This window comes from Lichenostomus cassidix, chromosome 11, assembly GCF_008360975.1.
Source record: "Lichenostomus cassidix isolate B80296 chromosome 11, HeHo_3.0, whole genome shotgun sequence".
Taxonomy (NCBI): Eukaryota; Metazoa; Chordata; class Aves; order Passeriformes; family Meliphagidae; genus Lichenostomus; species Lichenostomus cassidix.
The window spans coordinates 6855892-6881960 of record NC_139492.1 but is presented as its reverse complement, the minus strand read 5'-3'; the positions used below and the strand labels follow the sequence as shown (position 1 = coordinate 6881960).

Here is a 26069-nt window from a genome sequence, read left to right as displayed (position 1 = left end):
GCCCGGTACCCCGCCTGCCAGGGAACCCCATCCTCTGGGCTAGCGCAGAGAGGAGGCACAGGCTGGGGCAAGGTGAGAAACTCTGGAAAGTTTTTGTTTATTCACGCCAGAGAACACTCTGTACAAATATCACGGACAATTGTCTTCCCTTGCAAAAAAAAAAAAAGTATAAAAATAATCTTTATATATGAATCAAAAGTTCATTTGCAACTGTAAATTTTTCTCTAGGTATCCTTTATCAGGAGGTTGTCTAGCTGGCGGTGGACATGAACTCTGGGAAGGAGGGAGAGGGCCAGGCAGCACACAACGAGCTCGAGCTACACCAGAGCCACGGAGCCTTGTTAACACCGAGGGATTCTGGTCAGCTTCCACGTGGAGCAGGGAAGATTCAGGGACTGGCTGCATGCAGGCTGAAGTTCATCCCCAGGAGGAGTCACACAGCTCGGCTGTCCTGCTGGCAGCAGCTACCTGCTGCCAAACTAGAGTGTCCCATTGCTCCTCCCGAGTTCTTCATGCTTTTCCCAAAGAGGCTGCAAGTGCTTTGTTACTGCAGAAAGGAGCAGTCCTTGTGGAGGAGTCCCACGCAGAACAGGATGGCCTCAGGAGCCAACCCAGGGACACAAGTCCCAAGCACATACTCTTCTCACCTCTGCATGCTCTTCAGACTTTATGTCCCTTAGTGCTGGTTGTGTGGGTCACAGGCACTGAGCAACTACGCAGAGAAATTGAACATCAGCTGTTTAAATGGATGGCTGGAAGCTCCCTCTCTGCAGCAGTCAGCCATGGCCTGGCCTGGCTCTCTCTTCAGCAGTTTGCAGAGCAGGAAAGGAAGGACAGCTGCTTCCACCGTGGTGGCAGGAAGATGTGCAAAACTAAAGACACTCAAATACAGGATCTGACCGAAACCCAAAGCTGGGGCTTGCAAAATACAACACAAATCCATCAGGGCATTTTTACTCCAACTAAACTGCACAAGGTCCAAGCCTGGTACCAGCTGATGATCCTAAAGAACCCAACAACAGACCTTCCGTTACAAAGCAATGAAGAAAATCTTGGGGAAAAAATGATGCAGAGAAAGCATTGCAGTAGGTAAAAGACTTGCCACAGGATCAGGAACTGGGATTGTGGGTATGGGCACTAGGAGGGGAACAAACTCAAATATACAGAAAAGCTGATCCTGAGAGAAAAAGGGGTAAAAAAAGCTCAGTTTTGACAACACCTACATAACCTGTCACAGCAAAATACTACTGAATTGTTACTGCTTGGTCGCCTTTAAGACAGTTGCAGGTTCAAGTGCAATGGTTGGAAAAAACAGCTATTTGCAAATATGAGCAGGCTCTGATGTCCCTGGAGTACCTTACAGGCACCAGCTGGAGCAGTCTTATCCTTTCAAACATCTCTTCAGTCAGGCAAAACCAAAAATTAAAAACAAAACCATACTGGCACCTCTGCTTTAGCCCTGTAGAAACAGCACAGCTGCTGGACAAGGAGCTGGAGCCCTGGGGTTGAGCATCAGCAGACTGGTGAAAGCAGATCCAACATTCCTGCTGATGCACAAACAGGGAAAGGCTCAGCGTTCCTGGGTCCTACAAGGAGCGCTCAGCTCCTGCATTCCACTAGGAGGCACAGCTGGCTAAAAAGTGCTTTTTGTAAAACATACTAGCTTGGTCTGAAGTCACTGAAAGAAATAGACACTTTGGTGCCTTTTTTTTTCCTCTTGATGCCTTTCAGAAATAAAACTACCCCAATCCGAACCACTAACACAGAGAAATCTAACAAACAACCTCTGGGCTTGTGAACTGACCACAATACTGGGACTCCTTGTAGCAGCTGGTACCTAGGAGGTGCAAAGTGCCTCTGGGAGTGCAGGAAAAGCCAAGGCATGCAGATTGGAGGAAGCTCAGAGAGGCACGTGGGCAAACTCTGCAGGTGAACTGGGAACACTCAAAACACAGACCCTTTGAAGTGAGGCCCAGGATCCAGTGGAGAGATGCAGGGGAAAGCTGCACGTGCATCTTGCACGTGCACCAGAGGAAGAAGCAAACCATGGGGAGGCTCCCAGCCTGCAAGTCCACATCGCTTGGCTCTGAGTCCATTTGAGAGCATTTCTGAATTATTCGGCCATTGGGCTCTAGCACAAAAGGAATCCAAAAATAGACACTTTCCAAAGAGTTACAAAACAGTCCGTGTTTGCGGGGCTCACAGCCGCACTGAGAAGTCAGAGGTTGAGGACAGGCACGTCAAAGAGGTCACAGACGCCTTCGCTCTCATCCAGATTATAGATGTAGTCGTGATCTCCAGGTGGAGGGGAGAGGCGGAGCAAGGGAGCAAACACTGGGGAAAGAGAAGCCCAGGGTTGGTTACAGAACTCAGGACTCCCACCCCAACTGAGAGCTGCCAATAGCGCTGGGCAGCACAGCCACCTCACAGGAACAATCTTTGAGGTTGTTTCAATCAGCCTCGCAGAACTGAAGAGACTCCTGGCTCTCGCACCTGTCTCAGGGACTGGCAGGACAGGAAGAACAGAGTCTGTGTCCAGAGCCCAGAAAAGATGGGGGCAAGTCTGCAGTCACAAGGCTGCCAGTTGGTTTAGTCACACAGCATGGTCTTCCTCCCAGGAAGGCCACACCATGACAGGAGACTCTGAGACTCACCTTCAGATGACATCAGCTCTTCCAGCAGCTCAGAGTTCATACATTCTGGGGAAGAGACAAGCATGGTAGCAAAACACTCTGCTCTCCTGGTCTGCTCCTGAGTAGTTCCCCACTTTCCCCACCCTTGTTATCCCTTCTCTGGCACAGTATGTGCAGCAGGCAGTGAAAGGAGGCTTGTGCTTAAAAGAGATAAAACCACGTAGTAAAAGTAATTCCAGCACAAAACACTAAGGGAGAACTGCAGCACCTGTGGCTTAAACTGCACAGCCTTAAAGCAGCTGCCAGTATCAGGGCAACATTACTGGCATCACACAGGGATGAGAGGCTGCATGTCGCATGCTGCAAGGACCACTCCTGTGAGCACTGCAGTGCTACTCTTTTCCAGTGCTGAGTTTTGCCTCTGTAGCTGCCGACTCTGTTTTGTCCTTTGCTCCTGGATCTTTTATCTTCCCCCTCCAAACTGGGAAGAATATTCCATAAAACCACATACTTTACCGTAGACAGCAAACATCTTTACAATAGCGTCCACATAATGATACAGTAGAGTTACTTTGGGTAAGTCAGATCTTCTACACAACTGGGGCTTTGCAGCAATTTTTGTCTCACATTGTGAATTTAAATTTACTCTTCAGTTGTACTTAGACATCATCAAAACTTCATCCACTATCTGCAGCAGAGGTGCTGGGCGAGGAGGAAGGATGTTCTCCGGGCTGACTGTGGAGCCCAGGGCTCAGAGCACACAGATTGGAGACTCACATGTGTCTGTGTTTGGATCTATGGGGATTTTTACCCAAAGGCAGCACCTTCACAAAGCACCTGCTAGAGCACAGAACTAGGGACAGCTGTTGTACATCTCCTGTGACCACCACTGAAGTGCTTGGGTATATTTGGCCCTGCCTGGCTGTGGGGCTACAAAGTATTCTGCCAGGAGTGAAGAGAAATAAATATACTGATAAAGAGTTTCCCAATTTAGGTTTATGTCAGAGTAAATTCCTTCACCTCTTCTGCCCTCAACCCAGAGTCTGTCCCACCATTAGGCAGGAACCCACAGACATTCCTTGGGCAGAGTCAGAATTCCAAACACAAGTAACAGCATCCCCCTCCCCTACTGCTCCAAAATTGCCAGCTCCTCCACCACTACCACTGAGAAGTATTTTGAAGAGAGAACATATCTCTCAAGATTATTTGCTTGTATTAGCCTTGGGCAGCTAAAGCTGAAGCAAGACTTAACAAGGATTTCTCTTTCCCATAGTGCTGACGAGCTGAAGGAGGAGCATGGGAAGGCTGAGCACAGATTAACATCAGCATGGGGACAGGAAAGCCTTCACTGGTGCACTGCAGGGCAAGATCTAACAGAGGTTGCTGGAAACATGGAGACAGAAAAATATATACAGAAACTAGTAATTTTAAGAGTGCCTAACTACAAGTAGAGGGCCAGCAGCCACCAATGACCACAAGCACCTTACAAAACCACATCCACAAAATAATCCAAAAGGGAGCGAATCAAAGAAACTGTCCCTTTTCTATGGATAGATGGGCACAGAATAAAGCTGTGGTCAGGGAATGAACGTACCTCTCATTGGATCAAACATCTCTGACAGCTCTTTGGGAAGTTCCAGTACTGCAAATACAACAAACCAGATGGTTTGGATCATTACATGAAGAGTCTGAAATGCTTTAGAGCAGAATCACCCACAAACCTACTGTGCTCCTTACACACCCAAATCATCCAGAAATTCTGCTCCCACACTCCATGTCAGATATTTCTGCTGCAGTGACAAGCAACACTGAAGCTCCACTACTTTAAAATAAATTTGTAAGAGCCCTGGGACATGAACATGTTATCACAGTCAGCAGCTGTGTCTGTAAACCTCACCCGGTACACTGCCTCGATTACCTTGTGCAGGATGAAGACATGCCTTTGGAGAGGCAGTGATAAGCTATATGCACATCCAAGGCTTAATCCACAACCAGGATGATTCCAGACAGACAGCTAATGCTTCTCTGAGACATGCCAGCAGCAGCAGTGAAAAAAGCACCGTGTGAGCTGTGTTCGAGTAAGATTTCCTCTTCTAACCATGACCTCCTAACCTCAAGTGTTTCTGCAGGGAAGTTGGGCTTCAAAACATTCCAGCAGCGTGGCTTACCTAGAGGATGCTTTTCTCTCCTTAGGCCAGCCTGCCATTTCCTGGCATAAAGCTCCAGTGTTCCTTTTTTAAAGCACATCAAGGAGCTCCCCAAATACACACTGCAAGATCACTAAGAACACAAGATCACTAAAGACAGATTAAATGTTCCTGAGTAAAGGAGGAAAATGAAGACAAGGGCTCCTCTCCTAATATAGGAAAGCTCCCCCTGAGTTACAAAGGTGCTCTCAGTGGTGGCTGAAAATTCTATAGCTTCAAGCAGTCTCAACAACAGGACCTTACTCTACAGAAAGGACTGAAAGGGAATAACCCTACATGTAACAGCAGAGACATGTGTCATGCAGGTGTCCCTTGCAGATTTTCTTGTACTGATGTCACAGAAAGCAGCAGGACACTAGGCAAGACACGGTCACCCCAGGTTTCCTGGCACCCTCACAGAGAAATGCCTACTCATCCTTTGCAGACCCTGGCTGACAGCAAAGGCAGAACGGAGTTCAGCTCCTTCCTCCAGGCCCAGCAGCCTTTCCCTCACTCCCAGCAGCAGGATTTTGGAGCGACACATGAAACAAGGAGCATACTCACTTCCTGTGGGGTCAGGCTTGATGGGCTCAAAGGAGGTAGAGGTGCTGGGCAGGACAGAGCTGCTGTCCAGCGAGGCCGAGGACTGCAGCAGCTGCGCGTCCAACGCCGCCGGCTGACCCTCTAAGTCACCACTGCCCTTGGACTCTGCCGCCGGGACATCGCACTCTGGAAACAGCCACAGACACACCCAGGAATGTCATCTCCCACCAGCCCCGGGACAGCTGCGGCACAGACTGAGCCCTCGCTGGCAGTGCTGGCCAGGCACAGACAGCTGCACAGGGAGAAGCTTTCCTGCTTTCCTCCAAGTCCGTATTTGGACATACTTTCTGCTAATCAGTGAACCTGCATGACCAGCTTTTCTCCTACAGGTGCTCCTATAGGCTGGCACTACCTGCTGAAGTCAAGTGCCTGATCTCTCTGAGCACAGCCAGTCCCACTAACCAAGGCCAGAGGAAGGGCAGCAGCAAAGGCAGTGACACTCCTTTGCCAGGAGCTCTCAACACTGCACATCTGGCAGTGCCAGCCCCAACGGCGCCAAGGAATGTACCCTCCTCTGCCAGCCACCAGCCCATTTCTGCCTCCTGTAGCTCCCTCTCACCTGTGCCTGCATTTTTCTGTGTGGGAGGGCCATGGTCCTGAGTGCTGGTGGGTGTTGGTGTGGAGGGCTGGGTGCTGCTGGGAACGGAGGCCTCCTGGAAGTGGGCGAGTGGTGGGACTTGCGGTTTCGAGGGTGCAGCTGCCTGGCACTGAATGAGATCTTCAGGAGGAGGGACAGGGAGTACAACAGGAGGAGAGCTCCAAGTATCTTTGTTTACTAGGAGAACATCAATGGGACCACTTGTGCTCTTCAGGTGGATCTGGTATTTCTTCTGTCCATTTAGGCCCTGGGAAAAGTCAAAAGCAAAGCACAGACATACATTAAAACCATTTTCAAATAGAATATCAATTTCCCACGGGCAAAACGTGTATGTACACACACACACACACACACACACACAGCCCCTGCCCTCTGCCCATGTATTTATCACTCACCTCAGGGATGGGAACCTCCAAACGTGTGCCAGATGGGGCTCGAATCACAAGGAGGGTGTCTCCTGTGAAAACAGAATCAGTCAGGGCTCCTGGCCACAAGCTGTCATGATGTTAACTAAGCCTGATGAAGAGCCCCTCCTCAACCCCCACCCCACCTTTCCTGGCAATCCTTCATGGAAGTAAGACATCTAAACCTGAGCACATCATAGAGGTCTTAACAGCCCAGGGCACAAAGAACCTGCACAACTTCTCCCAGTGCAACCCTGAAGTTTTTCAGCACTGTCTTTATCAAGACTAATCTCTTTTCCTCAGAAGAACTAGTTTAAATTCACTCTTAAGAACATCTGAATCCTAAGGGAAGTGTCCTTTCTGCTGTCACAAGCTTTTAGATGTGAATTAGAAAGAAAAGAGCTGCACTGCCAGCTGAGAGATGGGGCTGAACCCCAGGCTGAACCCCAGGCTCCGAGCTAGGCTGCCATCCTCAGACTGGTGTACCAATACCTGAAACCAACACTCCCCAGTCTCTGCTGGCAAGCACTGCCTGGTGTTAGTTGCACTGGACTCTCCACAGAGCCCAGCACACATGGGGCTGGAAGCCAGGCTGACAGCATCCTTCCTTTCCAAGTTCTGCAGCTCCTTAAGATCTGCACCCTAATAACTCAACAGTCACAGATGAGCAGCTCCCAGCCCATATCTGGGTTTAGAGAAACATGAACAAAGAAATACCAGAGCTGTGAATATCTGACGTATTTAGATCAAGCAGCTTGCAGCTTTCACTTTGAATGTTTAAGCTTCAGTATGGTTAATATTCACAGTTCCCTGGTATTCTGCATTAAGCTTCACTTGATAATTAAAACAGAAGATCCCCAGAGTGATGAGAGAGAGTGGACAGCAGAAAAGCACATCCCTTAATTTCAGGCAGGCAATCAAAGGTCAGATCAGCAAGAGGTAAAGGGATTAAAAATTATGTGGGATTTGTCAACTGGATGGGACTTGTTTAACAAATCTATACTTAAGAAAAATGTAGAAGACATTAAAAATGCATAATAAAACTCAAAGACACCAGCTCAAGGTTTAAGACCTGTTAGTTTCAAAGACAGTTGCTGGGTTTGTATCTCTTTTGACAGATATGTCCTAAATACTTTTACAAAACAGCACAGTTTCCACTTCCTTTTTGAATCTGCGAGTGCAAAATGCATCACAGCAACAGACGGGAAAATGATGTTTCCCAGTCACTAAAAACTGACATATTCTTACTTCTCTTTTTTTCTTTTTCCAATTAATCCCTATTTGACAAGAGTCCAAATGCGGAAATCTTGGAGAAAGCAAGTTCAATAGCAGTCAGTTAGAAAAATCAGGAGCTGAAATTCAGCCTGCACCACAGTTCAAGAACATAAGAGGTCCAACAAAGAATCTGTGTAAAGCTCAGTTGTTCAGGAGCGGAAAAAGAGTCACGTAAGGCACATTCATACAGGAAAACTGAACAGGCAATGGAAAACTATGGATGAAACCTCCACACTAGAGAGAACTGACACCTGCCCGCAGTAAAATCTATTCTCTGCACGTTTTGGTGAGGTCTGACCTCAGACACAAACTGGTTTACAAAAACCAGGTGCAATGAAATGCAAAACACTCAACCAGCCAAGCAGTGAGCTGTCTGCTGGTCTCCAGTAAACTCTTCCAGACTGTTACAAGTGATCTGGCCCCCAGCACTGTCAAACTGAAAACACAATCCCTGCCCCCAAAAGTGCAGCTTCACCCTGAAGAAACAGTAAAGCCAAGGGGGTGGTGATGCAGCCATTACACCAGCAGGAGCTTAAGCAGTGTAAAGGCTGATGAGCAAGGAAAGCACAAAGGCAGCGATGGCTAACAGAGAAGCTGGTGAACTGCAGGGTGAGAAAAGTGCTTGGAGGAGACAAGGAGAGCCAGAAAAGGGTGAGATTACGCATGGCTGCAGGCAGCCAGGATAAACAGCTTCAATCTCTGCAGCAAGCAAGCAGATGCAGGTTGCTAGGTCAGGAGAGGTCAGGCAGCCACCGAAGCAGAAAGGAGCTGTGACTCTGCACCACTACAGCTGGAAGGAGCAGTTTATGTACTGAGGCTGCCCCACTGCATGCTGGCCAGCAGGCATTAATCTGCTCTTATATCTACTATTAAAACTGGCAACAGAAGAAACAAAGACTCCTGTGGGTTTTCATCACTTTCGCCCAGAGACGGAACACAGTGCGTTTGACAGGCTCTCCCCAACTTCAGGAATGCAGCACACAAGGGAGTGAGGGCAGAGCAAATGGTGTATTCCCTTCCACTATCCTCCTCCTGCACTGCTATTGGCAGGGAAAATGTGTAGCTGAGGGACCACCTTTAAATACTATTTCCCTGCTTACACCATGGTTTCTATTGTGCAATCAAACTTGCTTCCTTTCATTAGAACATTGCCCACCCAAACCCTTAAAATTAAGGGCTTCTAACATAATACACATACACCCACACAGTGACACCCAGCAAGAAGACTTCCTTAGGAGCAGCACCTCTCTTCCTTTAAACACAAGTAAAAGATACTGCCTGTCCCCTCTGATGGTGACAAGAAAGCTAAAACTCAGTGGTACACAAACCCAGGACAGCATCAGAGCTGACATTACATTTCACTTGATGCTGTTGGGCAGCCCATGGTCTGCTGCCCACTCTTTCTTGGAGAAAGGAGAGCATCTGGAACAGACTGACAGGACTGCAGCATCACATCTTTTCAATGGAGCACCACTTCCTCACCTGTGAAGCACTTGCAGATATCTTCATGTGTCACATATGCTAATGTTCCCAAGGTTAAGGAGAAAGGCTGCAGCTTCCTGCACAGAGAACCCAAAGGACACCTGGTGTTTCCTTTCTGAGCACAAGGAACACCATTCCCAGAAGAGTCTCCATGCTGCACTCTGAAGTGGTCTGCAGGTGAGGTCTGCAAGCTCCATCCTCGTCAGAGCTGACATCCTGAGTTAGTTAAGCCACAAAAGCAGCCAGCTCTGCACTCGAGAAAGTGGCACCTGTGACTCAGAAAGAAGCACTTTTCTCACTGTGGTAAACATTACTGTATTTTTTACTTCCAAAAGCCAGAGGAGAAGCTGGCTGCAGTGAAAAGCAAGTTCCCAGGCTGGACAGTTACCCTAATTTCAAAGGCAGGTACTGCCTTTTGACCCTTTCAGCGCAGCTTCTCCAGCAGCAACAGGTCAGCACCCACCCAGCCCTCAGATCTCTGTTTCCCAGCCCACCAAGCAAACACGGAGGCAGAGCCATCAGTTCACACAAAGGATATCGACTGTTCTGCATGTCTTCTGTAACATTTTTGATGCTCTGCTGAACCCACATCTTCTGCTGCTCCAGCTCCTGTTCCCGCTGCTCCAGGTCCTCTATGTCTGCCTTCAGCTCGATCAGTTTGTGAGCTATTTCACGTGTGTTGCAGCCAGGACCCACCCCCCTGAACAAAGCAAAATAGGTGAGATACATCAGTCTCTGGACACACCCAAACCAGCCCAAACCTCTCCGAGACACTGCCAGCCTCTTATTCCCATCCCTGTCAAACATCGAGGCCAGATTGCCTGGAAAGCCCTGTCTGTACCTGCTCTATATCCCCACCTCCCAGAACAGCAATGTTTGGTACATCTTTCTACTTCCCACAGTCAAGCAGGACTCTTCCCTATCTCCAGTGCCATGACAGACATCTTTTCTAGCCCAAGGCAGTGCAAATATTTAGTTTGTACCAAAATAACAGCTCTGCTGTAAGAGAGGCATCATATGTACTTCAGCTTTCCTCACTTTCTTCCACAGCCCAGCTGGGGGAAGCACAAGCACAGACCACTGAGGAACTTCCCTCTGCACAGGGCATTTTAACCCCACTGTCACTTAAATCTGCAGTAGAAGGGACCTGTGGACGATTTAGACAGTCTCTGCCACTCACTTCCACTGGATACTGTTCTTGGATTTCTTCTCGATCAACCCGATGCCTTCCAGGACATTCGTGATATCATAGATCCGTCGCTTCTGTCGCACAGCCAAGGTATCTGCAGCCTGCAAAAAGGTTAAGACACTTAATTCCAAACTCTCAGTCATGTTTAGCTCCTTCCTGCCTGTCAGATTAACCCCTGGCCAAGTACTTCGCTCCCCATCTCATATCTCTCCTGTTCCAGAGCTTCAAGTTACACAGCCATGTTCTCAATCTCATATGACCATGAGAAGAAGTCACTCATTCTTTTTTTTCTTACTCCACAGCCTCCCCACTAAACACAAACCAAATTCCAGCCATCCTGCTCACAGTGGATCCCAAAATCACCATTCTCCAGTTGCAAAGCAGTGCTAGAAAAGAGTAGCTCAGCAGCCTAAAAATTCAGTGCTCCCTCAGGGTAAAGAGATAGAGATGGGAAGGGAGATGCTGAGAGCTGTCTTCACAACACTTTAGTGAAGTTTACATTCAAAAGGCCTTTCTAAGGCTGGTCTAATGCCACTTGACAGAGAATCAACATCTTTTCAATTGATTCCTCTGTCAGAAGGACACGATGCCAGGTGGAGAGTAAACATGAGCAACCCTGGGGCTTCCCTGTCTTGCTCACATGACTCTTCTCCCCTCAGGTTTCAGGACTCAAGGAATGGCACCATTTCCACTATCACATCGTAACCTGGCACCAGCAAGAGTTAATGTGCACAGCCAGGACCAACAATGTCAGTGGCAGTGCAGAGAGTGGGTCAGCACAGGAACCAGGTCCCTGTCACCCACCAGTGACGAGCAGGGACACTGGAGACCCTACAGCACACAACTACACAAGTCACACTGACCAACATGAATCCACTTAATGGACAATTGAAGCAGGAAGATATTACCAAATCCAAAGAGACAACAATTTGGCACAGGCATGGAGCCAGGAAACTCCCCCAACCCTCTTGGGAGATTTCTGGCAGTTTGCAGCCTGCAAAGGGTCAGAGCACACTCACACAAGTGCCCACATAAGAGATGCTTATATAAGCCACAGCAAAGGCCTGGGATTAAGTAGTGTATATGGCACAGAGTTACTTCCTCTAGGTGAAAATCTTAAAAATGCAGAAGCAAGATGCATTCAACAGAGCACTTCACTGCCTGAAGGCATCGGGAGCAACCTCTGGCAGGTGACTCTGACCACACTCCCCCTCCTGGTGTGTGCCCTGAGCGCTAAGTGCTGTATGAACAGTTTCTATGGGTATGTGTTTCTATAGCTGTCTGAGGCTTTACAGGGCTGGATCATTATGGTGCTGGTGATCCAGTGCAGGGCAAGAACGGAAGAGAACAAGGTGGTCAAACGAGTTTGCACCTGCACCCCAGGGACCCCGCTTTCCCTCTGCCTAGAAACAGAGGATCAGGACGGCTGGAAAAGCCCTCCAGGATCATCGATCCCAACCATTAAACCCCACCACTAATCCATGTCCCTAAGCACTACATCCACACGCCTTTTGAACACTTCCTGGGACGGTGACTTCACCGCTGCCCTGGGCACCCCGTTCCACCAGTGCCTGACCACTCTTTCCGCGAACAAATCTTTCCTGGTATCCGATCTAAACCACCTGCTGCACCGGGGGCTGCCCGTGTCCCCGCTGTCCCCTTCCAAACCTGCTCCAGCCGCCGGAGGACCTGTCCCGCCGGAGCCCCGCTCCCTCCGAGCCCACCCCCGGGGAGCCCTCGCCCCCCGCCGGCTGCCCCCGCACCAGCTTGAGGTCGAGCACGCCGTCCTTGGCCTCCTGCAGCAGCGACACGAACTTGGTGGTCAGCAGCCCCAGGCTCTTCTCGTGCCGGCTGGGCGCGCCCGCAGCCCCGCTGCCACCCCCGGGGGGCTGCGCCCCGCACTCCGCCATCTGCCCGCCGCCGCCGCCGGCTCCGGGGCCGCGCATCCGCTTCCGGGCCGCGGGGCTCCCCGGGAACCTCCGGGGCGGGGACGGCGACGGGGCGGGGACGGGGGACTCCCCCCCACCGCCTCCCGGCGACGGGGAGTTGGTCCGCCTTGCTGCGGGCGTCCCCTCAGCCCGTCGGTTTGGGGGTCCCCCGGTTTGGGACACCCCCGGGGTGCGTCCATCTCCCCGCCGTCCGGCGGTGCCGAAATCAAACCCCCGCCCTGTACTACCAAAGCCAAGCCTTAGCCCTGTATCCAGCTCGCACTGCCCGGGTGACAGGGGAGGTTTGCTGCTCCAGCACATGCCGTGCGGGGGGAATCCTCCAGCCTGTGCCCGGGGAAGGTGGTTTGTGGCCAGGGCACATCCTCAGGTCCATCCGCAGCCCTGCAGGGTCCATCCCCGCGCTCTCGCCTTCGGGTCAGGCTGGCACAGAGCACCCCTTCCCGGTTCATCCAGCCTCTACTGGGCTCTCACTGTGGGTGGGTTGGGCTCTGACAGCCCGCTGTCCTCCCCGAGCCAGGCCGGGTGCGAGGGGACAGCGCTGCGGGCACGGACAGGGCTGAGTGTCCGGAGAACGGGGGTGCTGGTGAGGGCAGTCAGGGTGTGATCTCCAGGACGAGAGGAATTGGCCTCAAGCTGAGTCAGGAGAGGGTTATATTGGATATTAGGGAAAATCTCTTCATTAAGCGGGTGGTCAGGCACTGGAAAATGTTGCCCAGGGCAGCGGTGAAGTCACCATCCCTGGAACTGTTCAAAAGGCGTGTGGATGTGTCACAGGAGCATGGTTTAGTGGTGGGCTTGGCAGTGCTGGGTTAACGGTTGGTACTCGATGATCTTAGAGGGCTTTTCCGACCGAAATGATCCTATGATCCTGTGATTTCTACTGCCAAGACCTGCGGCTGTCGCGGTGCCTTCCCGTGTCCCCCCTCCCCTCCGCCCCCCGTTCCTGACGTCCTGAGCGCGGCTGCGGGAACACAATGAGGCCCTGAGGAGCGCGGCTGCTCCGGCTGAGGAAACGGCAGCCGGCTTCCTCCGCAGCCCTGCCCTGGCCCCGCAGCTCCGCACAGCCTGGACACCATGGGCATGTCTGCGGAGGACGAGCGCGCCGCCAGCCCCAGAGGTAACGGGGATGATGCGCGCCGGAGAGCCGGCGAGATGGGCAGGGAAGGGATGCTGCTGCTTGCAGCACATTTTGGGGACTCCCCTGCCCTTTGCCTCACCACCCTCTCCACGCCCTGGACCTTTTCCCTGTGCCGGGGCTGGTGCCTTGTGTCCTGGCAGGGTGGAAGCCTGGCTGTGCTTCCTGATGGTGATATCAGTGCCCGGGCAGTACTGCTCACGGCGCATCTTATCCTTAAAGCTGCTCTCCTCTTCCCTAGCCCCCTGGCTCCCACGGCTGCCAGCGGCTCCCCAGCAGAGCAGGAGCCTGGCTTGGCACTGGGTGACATCCCCGCGGGGCTGCAGGGAGTGGCTGGGGATGGGGTGTGGGATTGATGAAACCAGGCACAGGGGACCGGGACTGGTGTGTGATAACCGCGCTGGTTCTCAGCCCTCCACTGTGCCAGGAGCTCTTTGGCAGGGTTTCAGACCCTGTGCCAAGGGGGACACAGCTGCGTGGGTGCTTTGGGGAGACCAGGAGCCTCCCATCCTCACCTTAGCCTGGCTCTCCTGCCATCTCCCCATCCCTCCTGCTGACTCACTGCTGGAGTCTCAACCCTGCTGACAGGTTCCTAAGTGGCATCAAACCCCCTCAGACAACCCAGCATTGTGTTTGGGGGAGCAGTGGGGATGTGTGCTCGGTCTGGGGACAATCTGAGCTGGCAGACTGAGTCACAGCTCCCCAGGGCAGCCTTCTTGCTTCTACAGCCACTGTGACAACCCTGGGCTGTGGTGGTGGCATCTTGGGGGGCCCTTGCAGAAGGACCCTCTTGGTACCATGCTGCCCAGCTTCCCACATCTGTGTGTGCTTGGAAGTCCAGTGGCGGCCAGCTTCCTGCCTCTGGCCTCAGGGGCCCTTCCTGCCCCACTTCGTTGCGCTCACTGACCCCTGGCTTCATCCCCAGACGAGGAGTGGCCGGAAGCAGAGAAGGCTGAGAAGTTGGCAAGAGGAGCCGCTCTGAAATGGGCTTCAGGGGTGTTTTACCGCCCGGAGAAACTGGAGGGGCTCGGGCATTACCGGAGACGAGAGACGCAGAGGAACAGCTCCATCCAGTCCCGGCTGAAGGTGGGTGTTTGTCACAGCCCGCCCCATGCACACCCGCAGCCACACCCCCTCCTCAGGCGGGGATCCCAGCCAGGGTCCCTCTTGTGCGACGAATCATCTTTGTGTCCACTTTTGGCAAAATCTTTTCCTTTGGCTGGCACTTGGTGGGTGATGTGCAATTATTGGGGGGCAAAGATCGGGCAACCCCCCTTCACCCTCTGCCTTACTCCCAGGCAGTGTTTGAAGTAACTGTTAAAAGGAGTCTTCTGTGTCTCCGACCATCCTTCAAAATAAAACACCAAGGGGTTCAGCACATTCCATGTGCAGGACTCAGTACATTGCCCCTCACTGCCTTGTCCCAGCACCAAAGGCTGCCCTTCCCCACGGCTGGGAGTAGGCACAGAACTCCAACCTGCTCCTGCCTGTGAGTCTCCACAGGGGAAACTCCATCTCTACACACTTGTAAGGTCTGTCCCAGTCTCCCTGCACACTTCCCTCCTCACCCACCTCCTCTCTTGCTGACACAAGGAATTATTAACCTCAGGACTGAATCAGTCTGAGCACCACAACTTTCTCCTGGGTATTTTAGAGATGGTTTCTCCTACCCTGACTCCGGGTGAATTGTCCAGGAGGCCCCAGTGAAAGCAACTTGCTTCTGGTGATCCTTGACACCAGGAGCAGGGAGTTAAATGAGTGGATAGGGCATGCAGATGTGGCAGTGCCACTGCAAGGCTGGAACCGATGGAACTCCATTTGGGAGGAGGGTTTATATGGCCACTGAGGTCCTTCATGCCTTGGGGGCACATGGGGGCCCTGTGACCCACTGCTCTTTTGTAGAAACAAAGTAATATTTTAAAACTGAAAGAGGTATCTGATTACTGCTCACCATGGACTTGGGCGGGGATGGTGCCTGCTACACAGACTGTGTGGGGCAAACGGTGTGGAGTCCTCCTGCCTTCTGGAGCTGCTCCACTGCCTCTCCATCCTTTTCTGCTCCCCAGTCAACTCTCCAGTCCTACCTGGAGGGGGTAAGTGCAGGGCTGGAGCAGCTGCGGTCGGCGGCCCAGGAGGTGCAGAGCGTGTGCCAGGACCTAGGGGCTGCACGGTGGGCCCTGCTTGACAGTGCAGACCACTTCCAGGGCCTCCAGCAGATGAGGGAGCTGATGGAGGAGCATGTGCAGCTGGCCTCAGTGGTCCAGGTGCTGCCCCAGATCTTCTCAGGTAAGGCATCAACCCAGTCCTTCTGGATTTGGGCTAGAAGGCACAGAGGGAACTTCAGTCCAGCCCTGGGCTCTGTGCAGGGCTGGTGGCAAAGCTTGAGCAGCTCACTCAGGCTTTGCCAATTGGGTGGATGGAGATATCCCTGCTTTCCCAGGGCCTGATCCAACACGGTATTCCCAGAGCCCCAGACCTTTCCCCTCACCATCTCTTTGATAACCTGCATACATGTCTGGGGTGCAAACCCTCTTCATGCCCACACTCAGTGCTGGCATCTCTCCTCCCTCTCTCACAGTCCACGAGGTTTTTTCCCATACCCTGCAGCTGCTCCATGGGCAGCATCTCTTGGAGGCCCACGTGGAGCTCATGATGGTGGAGCAACTCCGGGATAACATCCTCTCCCAGCTGCACCTCCGCGGGCTCTCCAGTGCCCAGGCAACAGTGCTGTCCTACTTCAGTGGCCTGCAGGAGCTCAACGAGAGCCTGGCCAAGCAGCTGTGGGACATAGTGGGTAGCAGCCTGCGGCTGGTGCGCGAGGACCCCGTTCTCTTTGTCACTGCTGTGAGGATCATCGAGCGGGAGGAGAAAATAGATGATACTCTGCTCCTGGAGGCCAGCTTCCTGCCCCCTGGGCGCCCAAAGGGCTGGAGGCAGAAGTTCTACCAGGTTCTCCAGGACACCATCACAGGAGCTCGTTTCCGTGCTCCCTGCATGGATGCTGAGGGGCCAGGGCTGGCCAGGCACCTGGCAGCACTGCAGAAGGACATTGTGGCTGAGCTGCGTGTGGTGAAGGACCTCATGGTCCAGTGTGTTCCAGCTCACTACAACATCCTCAGTGTCTGCAGTGCCACCTACCACCAGGCGCTCACCAGCCACCTCCAGGAGATCCTGCGGGAGGACCTGGACAAACAGGGGCTCTTCCTTCTCCTTGAATGGGCGCTCCGTGTGTACCACAGGTCAGCACCACCCTGCCACCAACCAAGCAGGGGATGTTGTAGAGAGCTGGGTTATTCACCAGCACACAGATGGGTTGGGAGAGTGTCTCTGGTTGCCAAGGGATGACCACCAGGGGGGCAAAGGGACAGGTAGGAACTGCTGGAAAACAGGTCTTCCCAGCCCTGCCCCACCTCTGTCCTCCAGCCCAGAGATGATGGGTCACCCTGACCTCCTCCCAGAAGTGGATGTTTCTGCTCTGGGTCCCTTGATGTCCCCTGAGCTTGTGGATCAGACAGAGAGGAGATACGTGGTGAAAGTCAAGGTGAGTGAACGGGACAGGGACCCAGTGACTCCCACTGAGCCAAGCATCTGCTCTGACAGCAGCTGCAGACCATGAGCCTGGGATGAGGCCCAGGACTCGCTGCTGTGCTGTGTTGGGTCTCAAGGGAGTCTGTACTTGGTTTCTTGGGCTGTCTGTGCTGGGTGTCCATTCTGCAGGCCAGCGTGTTCGAGTGGATGCAGAGGACCCTGGAGGTGGAGTTCAAGGAATGGTTCAGGGAAGAGGAACCTGAGACAGACCATCAGGGCTTCTTCCAGTCAGCCTTGCCTGCCATTGTCATGCAGGTGAGTCCCTGGATACATGGATAAAGATGGGGCCCAGTCATGCTGAAACCTCCTGAAAAGGGTCAGTGGCCTGCAGGCTCTCCCTGAATCACCTCCACTCTCCTCTCTTGCTGCAGATGCTGAATGAGAACATCCAGGTGGCTTCCTTGATCACTGACTCTCTGCAGCAGAAGATCTACAACATGGCTTTGGAGGAGCTTGAGGCATTCCTGGGCCGGTCAGTGGAGCCCCTCACACCCCTGTCCACCCTCAGACACCCTGGGCCCAAGCATCACAGGCTGCTGGTGGAGATCTGCTGTGGGGCACCCAGTGCTCATCCAGGTCACAGAAGGCTCAGCAGCCTGTCTGCCCAGGGGGGCTGCTGTCTCAGCCTTTGGGGGAATCAGCTCTCAGAGCCTGCTGCCCCAAATGTTTGTCTGCTGAGCCCTGCTCTCCCAAGGGGATCCAGAATGAGTCCCACTGTCCCACCCTGCCCAATGACCTGTCACTCTCCAACCTGGTGGCAGGATCTGAAAGGAGCCAAGTGAGCTGGGAGGGTTGTGGGAGGTCCATGTGCCCAGGAGCATCCCAGGGCCAGGTCCCTGTGGCGAGACACCTGGGATTCTGCCTGCCCATCAGGGCTGCCTTGCTGTGTTGCAGCCTGCGGGAAGCCCTTGTGCAGTGCGGGAAGGAGCACCAGCAGGACCGAGCTGTTCCCAAGTACTACATCTCCCACCTGCTGGCTGTGCTCAACAACAACCTGGCTCTCAGGTAACCTGCATCAGCACCTGGCAGCTCTTGTAGCAACACCCACCATCATCCTCCTTGGGGCCAGTGATCCCACTATGCTTCCCAGGCTACCTGTACCTTCTCTCCTCTCTCCTAGCAACTCTGTCTCCTCCCTGCACCCCGACACTGCCTGCAGAGAAGTCCCTGCATCCCTCCAGGCTGCTCTAGACAGGATGCAGAAGAAAGCCACCCAGCTGCTGATGGAGGAGCTGCTCCTGGACCTGCAGGTACCTTTGTCCATAGCACCTGAGGCTGCCAGGGCTGCAACAAACCTAAACCTAGCAATAACAGCCCTACTGCAATGCCCGAGGCTCAAGTTTATTCCTGCCCAGGGTCCCTGCCATGTACTCTGTACCCTGCTATCACCCTGCAGACATCTCTGCCAGCCTGTTCCCTAGACCTTGATAAACCACCCGATGTCTGTCGCCAGCAGCACCGCCCTGTATCGCTGGGGCAGATGGCTCATGGCCCCCAAATCACTAATGGACAGAGACCAGGAGCCACAGCCCCCCGGGCTGCCTCACTCTCCTTCTGGATGTTTCATGGCAGCAAACCAGCTGGAGAGCAGCAAAGTCTGTGTGGAGGATATGAATCCGTGTGCAACTGCCCGAGTCGTTTCCTGCCAGTGTAGTCAAATTTAGCTTTCCTGGAGTCTGGACCAAAAACCTGGAATAATTAGTGACATTCGTATTTAGGGCTTGAATGCCATGAAAACAAAGGAAGAGCCAAAGGGTGAAGAGTTTGCAGGCAGTAGTGGCCCCAGCAGAGACAGAGGGAGTGTGTGCCTGCAAGCAGGAAGACAGGCAAGGACAGCAGGGCGGGAGTAGGAAATCAAAAAACATGTTATGTCTACACAAGGGAAGTCGGGAGGAGTGGAAATTAAAAATAAAATCACAGCAGGACAGGCCAAAAGCAAGTGTGTGAGGAGCAGCTTGCTGCGCACACCTCAGGTGTGCATCATGACCCAGATAAAACTCCAAAATGAGGCTCTTAAGGTGTCAGGGAGGGACAGCCCCAGTGTTTCCATAATTTCCTACCCTAAACCACTCTTTTCTTTTTACATTGAGTTTTGGCTGGCAGCAGAGGCTTTGGGGTTTTGCAAGGCAAAGTGGCCATGCTGCCAGGCAGCAGCTGTGGGTGTTGTGCTGCCCTGAGCTGGCAGCTGTGTGGTGATGCAGGGCACAGACACTGCTCCTCTGCTTCCTTCAGCCCCTCTGCCTGCAGCTGCCTTCCCGCAAGTGGCTCTCGGGGTCCCAGCTCGTCGGCAGCATGTGTGAAGTGATTGACAAGTATGCAAAGGACTTCTCCCGCGTCAGGAAACCCGTGTGCACGGTACCTCCTTCAAACGGCTGCTTGTCTGTGGGGCAGGGAGGCTGGGCAGCTGCGGGCCGTGCTGGGGTGCTGGGAATGCTGGAGAGCCCATGTCCGCCGGACCAGTCCAGAGAGCACAGCCACACGGAGATGTTCAGGGCTTGCCTCAAATCCAGCTGTTTTCTCTGTCCCTTCAGTCAGGGGGCTTCCCAGCAGGTTGTTCCCATGGCTTGGTGTTGTCTCCAGCCCTGTTCCCCGCTGCCTTTCCGGGGAAGTTGGGGTCTGACACCCATGCAATGGCAGCACTAACAACTGTCCCCTGCCCAGCTCCTGCTGGCTGAGAGCGAGCTCCTGGTGGCGAGCCAGTACCTGCGGGCACTCCTGCAGAGGAAGATGGTGTGCAAGAGCCGGGAGGAGCGGGGCCAGCTCTGCCACCGCCTGCTGCAGGACGCCACGCAGCTCCGGGAGCTCTTCTGTGGCCTGGTGAGAGGGGCCTGGGTGCGGTGGGGAGCCGGGGCTGGACCAGGGGAAGGGAGCATCACCTCAGCATCCTGCTCCCCTCCAGCCCACAGTCCACGAGCAAATGGGGCTGGTACACTTGGGTAGTTGTGAGGCCAATATGGGAAGAACTGGCTGGATTAGGGACTCAGGGGACAATCACCCTGCCCAGCAGCCCTTGATGGGTGGGACATGCTGAATGGGAAGACAGCAGCTGCAGGGGATCAGGTCCCCTGAGGCACTGAGGACCCAGCTGTGTCTCACCAGCCACTGCAGTGACCTCATCTGGGTCTCACACCTGGCTGCTTTCCCTCCCAGGGCCTGGACCGGAGCCAGCAGAGCCTGGAGGCTGTTTTTGCCCTGCGAGAGCTGATCTGCCTCAAAGACCCAGCACTACTCAGTCTGGAGGTGGGGGGCTTCATTACCAAGTACCCTGATGTCAGGTAAGGTACCCCCTGCAGTAGGGGGTAGGCATGAGTCTGCCCAGGAGTGTCAGTCTTGGGCTGCACCCTGTGAGGTGACACAACAGAGCAGGCAGAAACCCAAGCCTTTACCTGCTACTTCCTGAGTTTTCCTTTTCCCATGCTCCAGATTTGAGGGATTCTTTAAAAGTCCCGAGAGCAAAGGCATAAAGAAAAATGCAGGTCTGCTTCTGGCATTCACACATCTGTATTTGGTGGCCAAACAAACTGTGAAAAGTGACAAAACACTGAATTGGAAATGTCAAAACCAAATTCGCAAGGTTTGGGGGGATTGTTTTCAAGAAAATGCTACTTTGCCTGGTGCAGAATACCAGTTTTCCCCTGGCCTTGGCTTGGCTTCTCTGTATCAGGGGAGGTTTGCAGGACACAAGCAGTGCCTGGACTCACCCCTTGCTCTCTGCCCAGCGATGAGCACATCTCCACCTTGCTGGATATCCGCGGTGACGTCTCCAAGGAAGTGCGGCACGTGGTGCTGGAAATGATGGCTCAGCAGCCCCCGGTCCTGCCCGAGGGCTATCGGCCCATCTTCAGCACCATCCTGGTCCCTGTGCCAGAGCTGCCCTTCTGTCTTCGCAAGGGCAAGTGTGCCTGACCCTGCCTGGCACTGGTGCCCCGCTGGTCCCAGCTAGGGGACATGTGGGGCAGCTCTGCGGCTGTGCGTGGCGAGAATGGAGGTGACACGTGGCATCCCCTACACACAGCACCTTGTCCTGTGTTGGGGACAGTCTGGGTGCAGGCCATCCTCCTGTGGTCTTGCCCTATGAGAAGATTGTCCCCTGCAAGCAACAGTCCTGGGATACCTGGATTGGGAGAAATTCAACCCATAGCTATTTTGGTGGCCTGCTGGAACAGTGACTGAGGGCTACTCAGGCCTGGCCCATTGCCTGCAGGAGAAAGAAGAGTTGCAGAGTGGACAGAAATCTGCAGCTGGGGCAAATTCATGTCTCCTTGGGGTTGCAGAGATGTTTGGGTTTCACCAGGTCTCCAGACAGCCCCCTGAGCCTATGTGTCCTGGCCGTGGAGGCTGTTACCATTCCTGAGGCAGAGTGCAGCCTTGCTGGGACCATGCTGGCAGGAGGGTTTCAGCCATGGGAGGTCTTCTGGGCTCAGCCCCAAGGTTGGGTGCTGCTGCTCTGCCAGGCTGGGCCCTGCATGGCTGGTGGGGAGCAGCTGAGCCAGCTCATTGTGGCTCACAGAAGCAGAGAAGGGTGCAGGGTGGTCTCCCCAACCTGGGCAGTGCCATCAGCCCTATCCCTGCTGGCACAGAGGGAAAGGTCAGAGTCCCTGCTGGCCTACCAGACTCCTGACTCTGGCTCATTCGCCAGCATCCAAGACAAGACTGGAATTGGAGGCTCTCAAGCTGCATGGAGAGCGTGGTTGTGGCTGATGTGTTGTGCTGCTCCAAGGTTCCTCCATGAAGAACAGCATCACCCTGAGCACTGGCTCTCCCTCAGTCCTCTGCTGCTGCCCAGCCCTTGGCTGTCTCCTCCCAAGTGCCATATGAAGATCAGGAGCAGTCTGTGTCTTTGCCTCCACCGTTGTGCCCAGACCCTGCAGTGTCCTGGGAGACCTCCATGCTCTGCCCTACTTCCTGCCTTGGGTTGGGCCACATCCTGCTGTCCTTGCGTGGTACCACCACTGGAAATAAAGACCTGAGCTCTGCACTTGCTCCCCAGTGTCCAGACTCTGCTCCCTGGAGGGTTGGGGCAGGGATCTGGGTATGTGAGTGGCAGAGAGGCAGGGATCCATCCCCATGTTCAGCATCACCCCAGAGCTGGCTCTCTGCACCCTGTGCCAGCCCAGAAGATCACCCAGGACGCAGGGGATGATGCAGACACTACATACCCCCATGCCCAGGACAGAGGAGGCCGGATGCTTCCCAGCTCTGGGATGAAGGTCAGGTGGCTGCAGTGCTGGGGGATGCTCAATGGAGAGCTCAACCTCAGCTTGGGGATGTGCCCACTGTCCTCCATGTGGCTCCTAGTGTGTTTGGCCACAGCTCCCACCTGCCTGGGAGGGTGTCTGCCCTCCCCACCTGCCTCTGCTGGCTCTGGGACTTGCTCACCTGCACCAGGAGTTCAAAGGATGGCCCTGAGCCCTGGGAATGTCCAGCTGGCACCAGTGCTGGCCCAGGACAGGACTTCATGGCCGCATGGAAAAACAGCTCTAGTACCAACAGATCTGAAACAAGTCTGAGCATGGGATGACCTCCCACCCAGGCACTGGTGTCCATGCCAGCATGTCCAGCCCCACTGCCACCCCAGCTGTGTGCCCACAAGCAGCCCCCCCTCTGCCCTCCATCAGAGCCTTGTGGTGGTCTCCCCCTCCAGCTCCACATGCTGCAGTCAGAACTAACACAACTCACGAGAGCAAAAGCCCAAGCCCCCCAGGTGTCTTTTGACAGTACCTTCCCATGGCCCTGTTTGCGTGTGACAGGGTATGTGCCAGGTGTGGCCCATCACTGCTGCCTGCAGCTGACACTGGCCACAGGGGGACCTTGACATGGCCGGCCACGTAGCTCCCTGGCTGCTATAAAGCTCGTGGTCCCCAGGGGTTCGGCCTATCTGCTTTCAGGATGGCGTTCCTGTGGGTAGTTGCCTGCCTGGCCCTTGCCAGCGCCGTCTCAGGTAAGTGCTGCCCATGGGTGCGGGAAGGTCCTCGGGGTGCAGCAGGACACTGGGGGAGGGTGACATAGAGTCACCCACATCAGCACAGGCAGCCCCGAGATATGAGTCCTGAGCTTTTGGGTCACCCCTGTGCCCCTGTGCCTCTCCTGCAGGCTGCGGGGTACCTGCCATCAGTCCCTCGGTGGCCTACAGCGAGAGGATTGTCAACGGGCAGAACGCTGTGCCCGGCTCATGGCCCTGGCAGGTGTCCCTGCAGGTACAGCACCGTCCCGCTCCCTGGGCACTGCCCTAAGACTCGTGATGGCACGGCACAGCCAGCCGGGTGCCGCGGTTGGGCACTAAGGGGACCTCTGCCTGTCCCCAGCTTGGGGGTGCTCAGCCTGCCCAGCCCCAGCTCCTCTTCCCTCTTCCCTCCCCAGACCCGCACAGGATCCCACTTCTGCGGTGGCTCCCTGATCAACCAGTACTGGGTCGTCACAGCTGCTCACTGCAACTTCAAGTAAGGAGCGAAGCCTGGCCAGCCCATGCCAGTGCCACTGCCAGGGGCAGGGGCTCAGAGGGTGCTGGGCATTTCTGAGTGCCACTTGGGTCAGTCCCGAAGGCCTGAGCAGCCCAGGACTTCCTCCCCAGTTGTCCCTACGGTGGCTTCCCTTGGTTTCCTCATGCCCGTGGCTGCCCCCAGTGCTCCCCCACTCGGGGTGCTGGCTGGACACATCCCCCTGACTCTCTCTCACCTCCTGCAGCCCGAACGCCCACGTTGTCGTCCTCGGGGAATATAGCCTGGCTTCCAGTTCCGAGTCCATTCAAGTGAAGACTGTGTCCAGGGTGAGCCAGGCGGATGTGGTCTTTGGTTGGGGCTGTAGCTCCGTGCTGTGGCTGCTCCTGCCGGGCAGGGATGAACTGCTATGGTGTTTCTGTCCCCGCAGGCCATCACCAACCCCGGCTGGAACCCCAACACCATGAACAACGACATCACCCTGCTGAGGCTGTCCACGCCCGCCCAGCTGGGATCCCGCGTGTCCCCCATCTGCCTGGCCCCTGCAAACCTGGTTCTGCCCAACAACGCCTATGCTGTCACCACCGGCTGGGGACGCACCAACCCCAACTGTATGTAAATCGCAGCTTCAGGGAGGGCTGGGTGTGGCTGCTGTTCTTCCTGTGGGCTCCGAGGGTCCAGAGGTGCCTGTGGGAGTGACAGCTCCTGTACATGTGGGAAGGGGGGAGCTGGGCAGTGGAGTAACCCTGTCTGAGCGTGTACCAGTGTGCACATGGGTGTAGGTGTGTATTCAGGGGTGTGTGTATGTAATCCAAGGATGACTGTGCCTGGGCACAAGCCTGCCCTTTCTCGGGCCTGTCTGCACGAGGTGATCCCGAGAAAGATCACTTTGTGCAGGCAGATGATCAACAAACCCTAGGGAAGAAGGGGTTTGCTGCCATGGAGGAGGAAGGCACTTTGCATGGCAGCACCAATCTATTCAGGAGCACCAGTGGGAGCTTGTGCAGGGCACCTGTGCGCTCTCCAGGAGACCCACAGACACTGAGGTGATCTAATGGTGCTTCTTTACCCTAGCCCAAGCCTTGGCCACAGTCCTGCAGCAGGTGACCGTGCCCTTGATCTCCCAGAGCCAGTGCATGCAGTACTGGGGCAGCCGCATCACCAGCTCCATGCTTTGCGCCGGTGGAGTTGGTGCCAGCTCCTGCCAGGTAAGAAGCCAAGCTCCTGCAGCACAGGGTGGGTAGAGGAGAAGGATATGCAGGGTCTTGCTGAGCTCCCATTGCATCACAGGGAGGGTGCAGGAGGAGGGGATGTGGGGTCTTGCACTTACGGAGCCAGACATTCAAGCTACAGCACCTGGCTCTGTGCAGCACACCTGGTGGCTCGGGTGGCAGGGACCAGTTTGGAGCATGTGCCAGGAGCACTAAGCAGGAATCTTCTCTGCAGGGTGACTCTGGTGGACCTCTGGTGTACCAGACTGGGAATGGCTGGACCTTGATTGGCATTGTCTCCTGGGGAACCTCCGACTGCAACACCCGCACACCAGCCATGTACACTCGTGTCAGCCAGTTCCGTAACTGGATCGACGCCATCGTCGCTCAGGGCTAAAGCTGCTGCCAGTGTGATCCCTTCACTGGGATTAATAAAGTAACAGCATTTGTTTGTGCCAAGCGCTGCCTCTGGCTCCTTTCTTCTCTTGATGCAGATTGGGGTAGAAGGCACATGGAGAAACCTGGGGCACCCTGTGCTTCTCTCCTGAACCCCAGCACTTCCCAGAGCTGGAGCTTGGTGCCCAGCTGGAACACAGGGGGAAGTGCAGAAAGTGCTCAGGCAGAGCGGGAGCAGGGCTGTCTGCGGCTCAAGGGCTGCTCAGGTGGTCTTCAAGCACACTCTGGTACCAACCCTGAGACCAGGCAGTGCTGAAGGTTGGGAGAATGGTCTTCCCACTGACCCAGGTGCAAGGTGCCACCAGGGAAGTGACTGTGGAGCTGCGGCTCAGCTTGCAGTAGAGTGGGGTGCTGGTGGGTGCACAGCATCCTAAAGGATCCCTACCTGCAGTTTAAAGCCATGACTTGTGTAGCAGCTGGGAACACAGAGATGAAAGGGAGAAGTGTCATGGGGAGCTCCAGCTCCTGGGGAAGGTGGAAGGGGATGGCTGGAGAACAGCGCACTGCTTCACACCTGCAGATCTGCCAGGTAACAGCGGGAAACTGAACGCCATCCCAAAGGAGAATTTGAAGCTGAAAACAAATGTCAAGGTCAGGTGACAGGCTTTCACTCTAATGGGTTCTTGAGACAATGGCTGGTGGAAAAAAAAAGTCTTGTGTGACATGGGAGTAGCAAGTCACATGTTCAATGGATTACAACCCAGTTCCCAGCAGCTCAAAATAGAGCTGGTGATGAGACACCATGGAGAGGTGCAGGATCAGACTGTCCCAACATGAGGTGTGGGGTTTATTTTTCCTTACCAGTGATGTGAATGTGATACAAAACCTTTGCTGTGTGAATCACAGCCCCCAAAATGTAATCACTCTATTAAGCAGCAGAGTGTCACACTACACAGGGTCACACTGATGGGAAGGGCTACGAA

At 54.4% G+C, this 26069-nt stretch overlaps 3 protein-coding genes across 6 annotated transcripts; 2 read left to right on the top strand and 1 right to left on the bottom strand.

Moving 5' to 3' along the window:
- Positions 1 to 73: 73 nt before the first annotated feature.
- E2F4 (E2F transcription factor 4) lies at positions 74 to 12332 on the bottom strand. 2 transcript variants are annotated; one of them, XM_085071588.1, is made up of 10 exons: positions 12134 to 12332; positions 10362 to 10471; positions 9720 to 9881; positions 9182 to 9225; positions 6416 to 6477; positions 5982 to 6267; positions 5384 to 5548; positions 4228 to 4275; positions 2655 to 2699; positions 74 to 2334 (listed from the first exon to the last, which is right to left on the bottom strand). In XM_085071588.1, exons 1-10 carry the CDS (start codon positions 12314 to 12316, stop codon positions 2219 to 2221), a joined length of 1221 nt encoding a protein of 406 aa, XP_084927714.1. In that variant the 5' UTR covers positions 12317 to 12332; the 3' UTR covers positions 74 to 2218. The 2 variants fall into 2 exon arrangements, with proteins under 2 accessions (XP_084927714.1, XP_084927715.1); XM_085071589.1 differs by lacking the exon at positions 4228 to 4275.
- EXOC3L1 (exocyst complex component 3 like 1) lies at positions 12307 to 22025 on the top strand. 3 transcript variants are annotated; one of them, XM_085071583.1, is made up of 13 exons: positions 12375 to 13436; positions 14380 to 14540; positions 15521 to 15740; positions 16033 to 16693; positions 16878 to 16995; positions 17172 to 17297; positions 17414 to 17514; positions 17937 to 18047; positions 18163 to 18292; positions 19275 to 19397; positions 19704 to 19859; positions 20193 to 20317; positions 20762 to 22025. In XM_085071583.1, exons 1-13 carry the CDS (start codon positions 13394 to 13396, stop codon positions 20946 to 20948), a joined length of 2262 nt encoding a protein of 753 aa, XP_084927709.1. In that variant the 5' UTR covers positions 12375 to 13393; the 3' UTR covers positions 20949 to 22025. The 3 variants fall into 3 exon arrangements, with proteins under 3 accessions (XP_084927710.1, XP_084927709.1, XP_084927711.1); XM_085071584.1 differs by lacking the exon at positions 19704 to 19859 and having other exon boundaries at positions 12307 to 13436; XM_085071585.1 differs by lacking the exons at positions 12375 to 13436; positions 14380 to 14540 and having other exon boundaries at positions 15546 to 15740; positions 16062 to 16693.
- Positions 22026 to 22908: 883 nt separating this feature from the next.
- CTRL (chymotrypsin like) lies at positions 22909 to 25149 on the top strand. The gene is made up of 7 exons (XM_085071593.1): positions 22909 to 22983; positions 23136 to 23239; positions 23403 to 23482; positions 23727 to 23808; positions 23910 to 24090; positions 24554 to 24687; positions 24926 to 25149. The coding sequence occupies exons 1-7, from the start codon at positions 22932 to 22934 to the stop codon at positions 25085 to 25087; spliced, it is 795 nt and encodes a 264-aa protein (XP_084927719.1). The 5' UTR covers positions 22909 to 22931; the 3' UTR covers positions 25088 to 25149.
- Positions 25150 to 26069: the final 920 nt, after the last annotated feature.

Bases quoted from the DNA above. Each gene is read 5' to 3' on its own strand.
- E2F4 (XM_085071588.1), bottom strand. From the start codon at position 12,316: ATGCGCGGCCCCGGAGCCGGCGGCGGCGGCGGGCAGATGGCGGAGTGC. The intron at 6,478-9,181 runs GTGAGGAAGTGG...CTGTTTTCACAG, and splicing joins TATCTGCAAGTGCTTCACAG to GAGACACCCTCCTTGTGATT. The intron at 6,268-6,415 runs GTGAGTGATAAA...GACTTTTCCCAG, and splicing joins TGGAGGTTCCCATCCCTGAG to GGCCTAAATGGACAGAAGAA.
- CTRL (XM_085071593.1), top strand. From the start codon at position 22,932: ATGGCGTTCCTGTGGGTAGTTGCCTGCCTGGCCCTTGCCAGCGCCGTC. The intron at 23,240-23,402 runs GTACAGCACCGT...TTCCCTCCCCAG, and splicing joins CCTGGCAGGTGTCCCTGCAG to ACCCGCACAGGATCCCACTT. The intron at 23,483-23,726 runs GTAAGGAGCGAA...CACCTCCTGCAG, and splicing joins GCTGCTCACTGCAACTTCAA to CCCGAACGCCCACGTTGTCG.
- EXOC3L1 (XM_085071583.1), top strand. From the start codon at position 13,394: ATGGGCATGTCTGCGGAGGACGAGCGCGCCGCCAGCCCCAGAG. The intron at 18,293-19,274 runs GTACCTTTGTCC...TGCTTCCTTCAG, and splicing joins AGCTGCTCCTGGACCTGCAG to CCCCTCTGCCTGCAGCTGCC. The intron at 19,860-20,192 runs GTGAGAGGGGCC...TTTCCCTCCCAG, and splicing joins GGGAGCTCTTCTGTGGCCTG to GGCCTGGACCGGAGCCAGCA.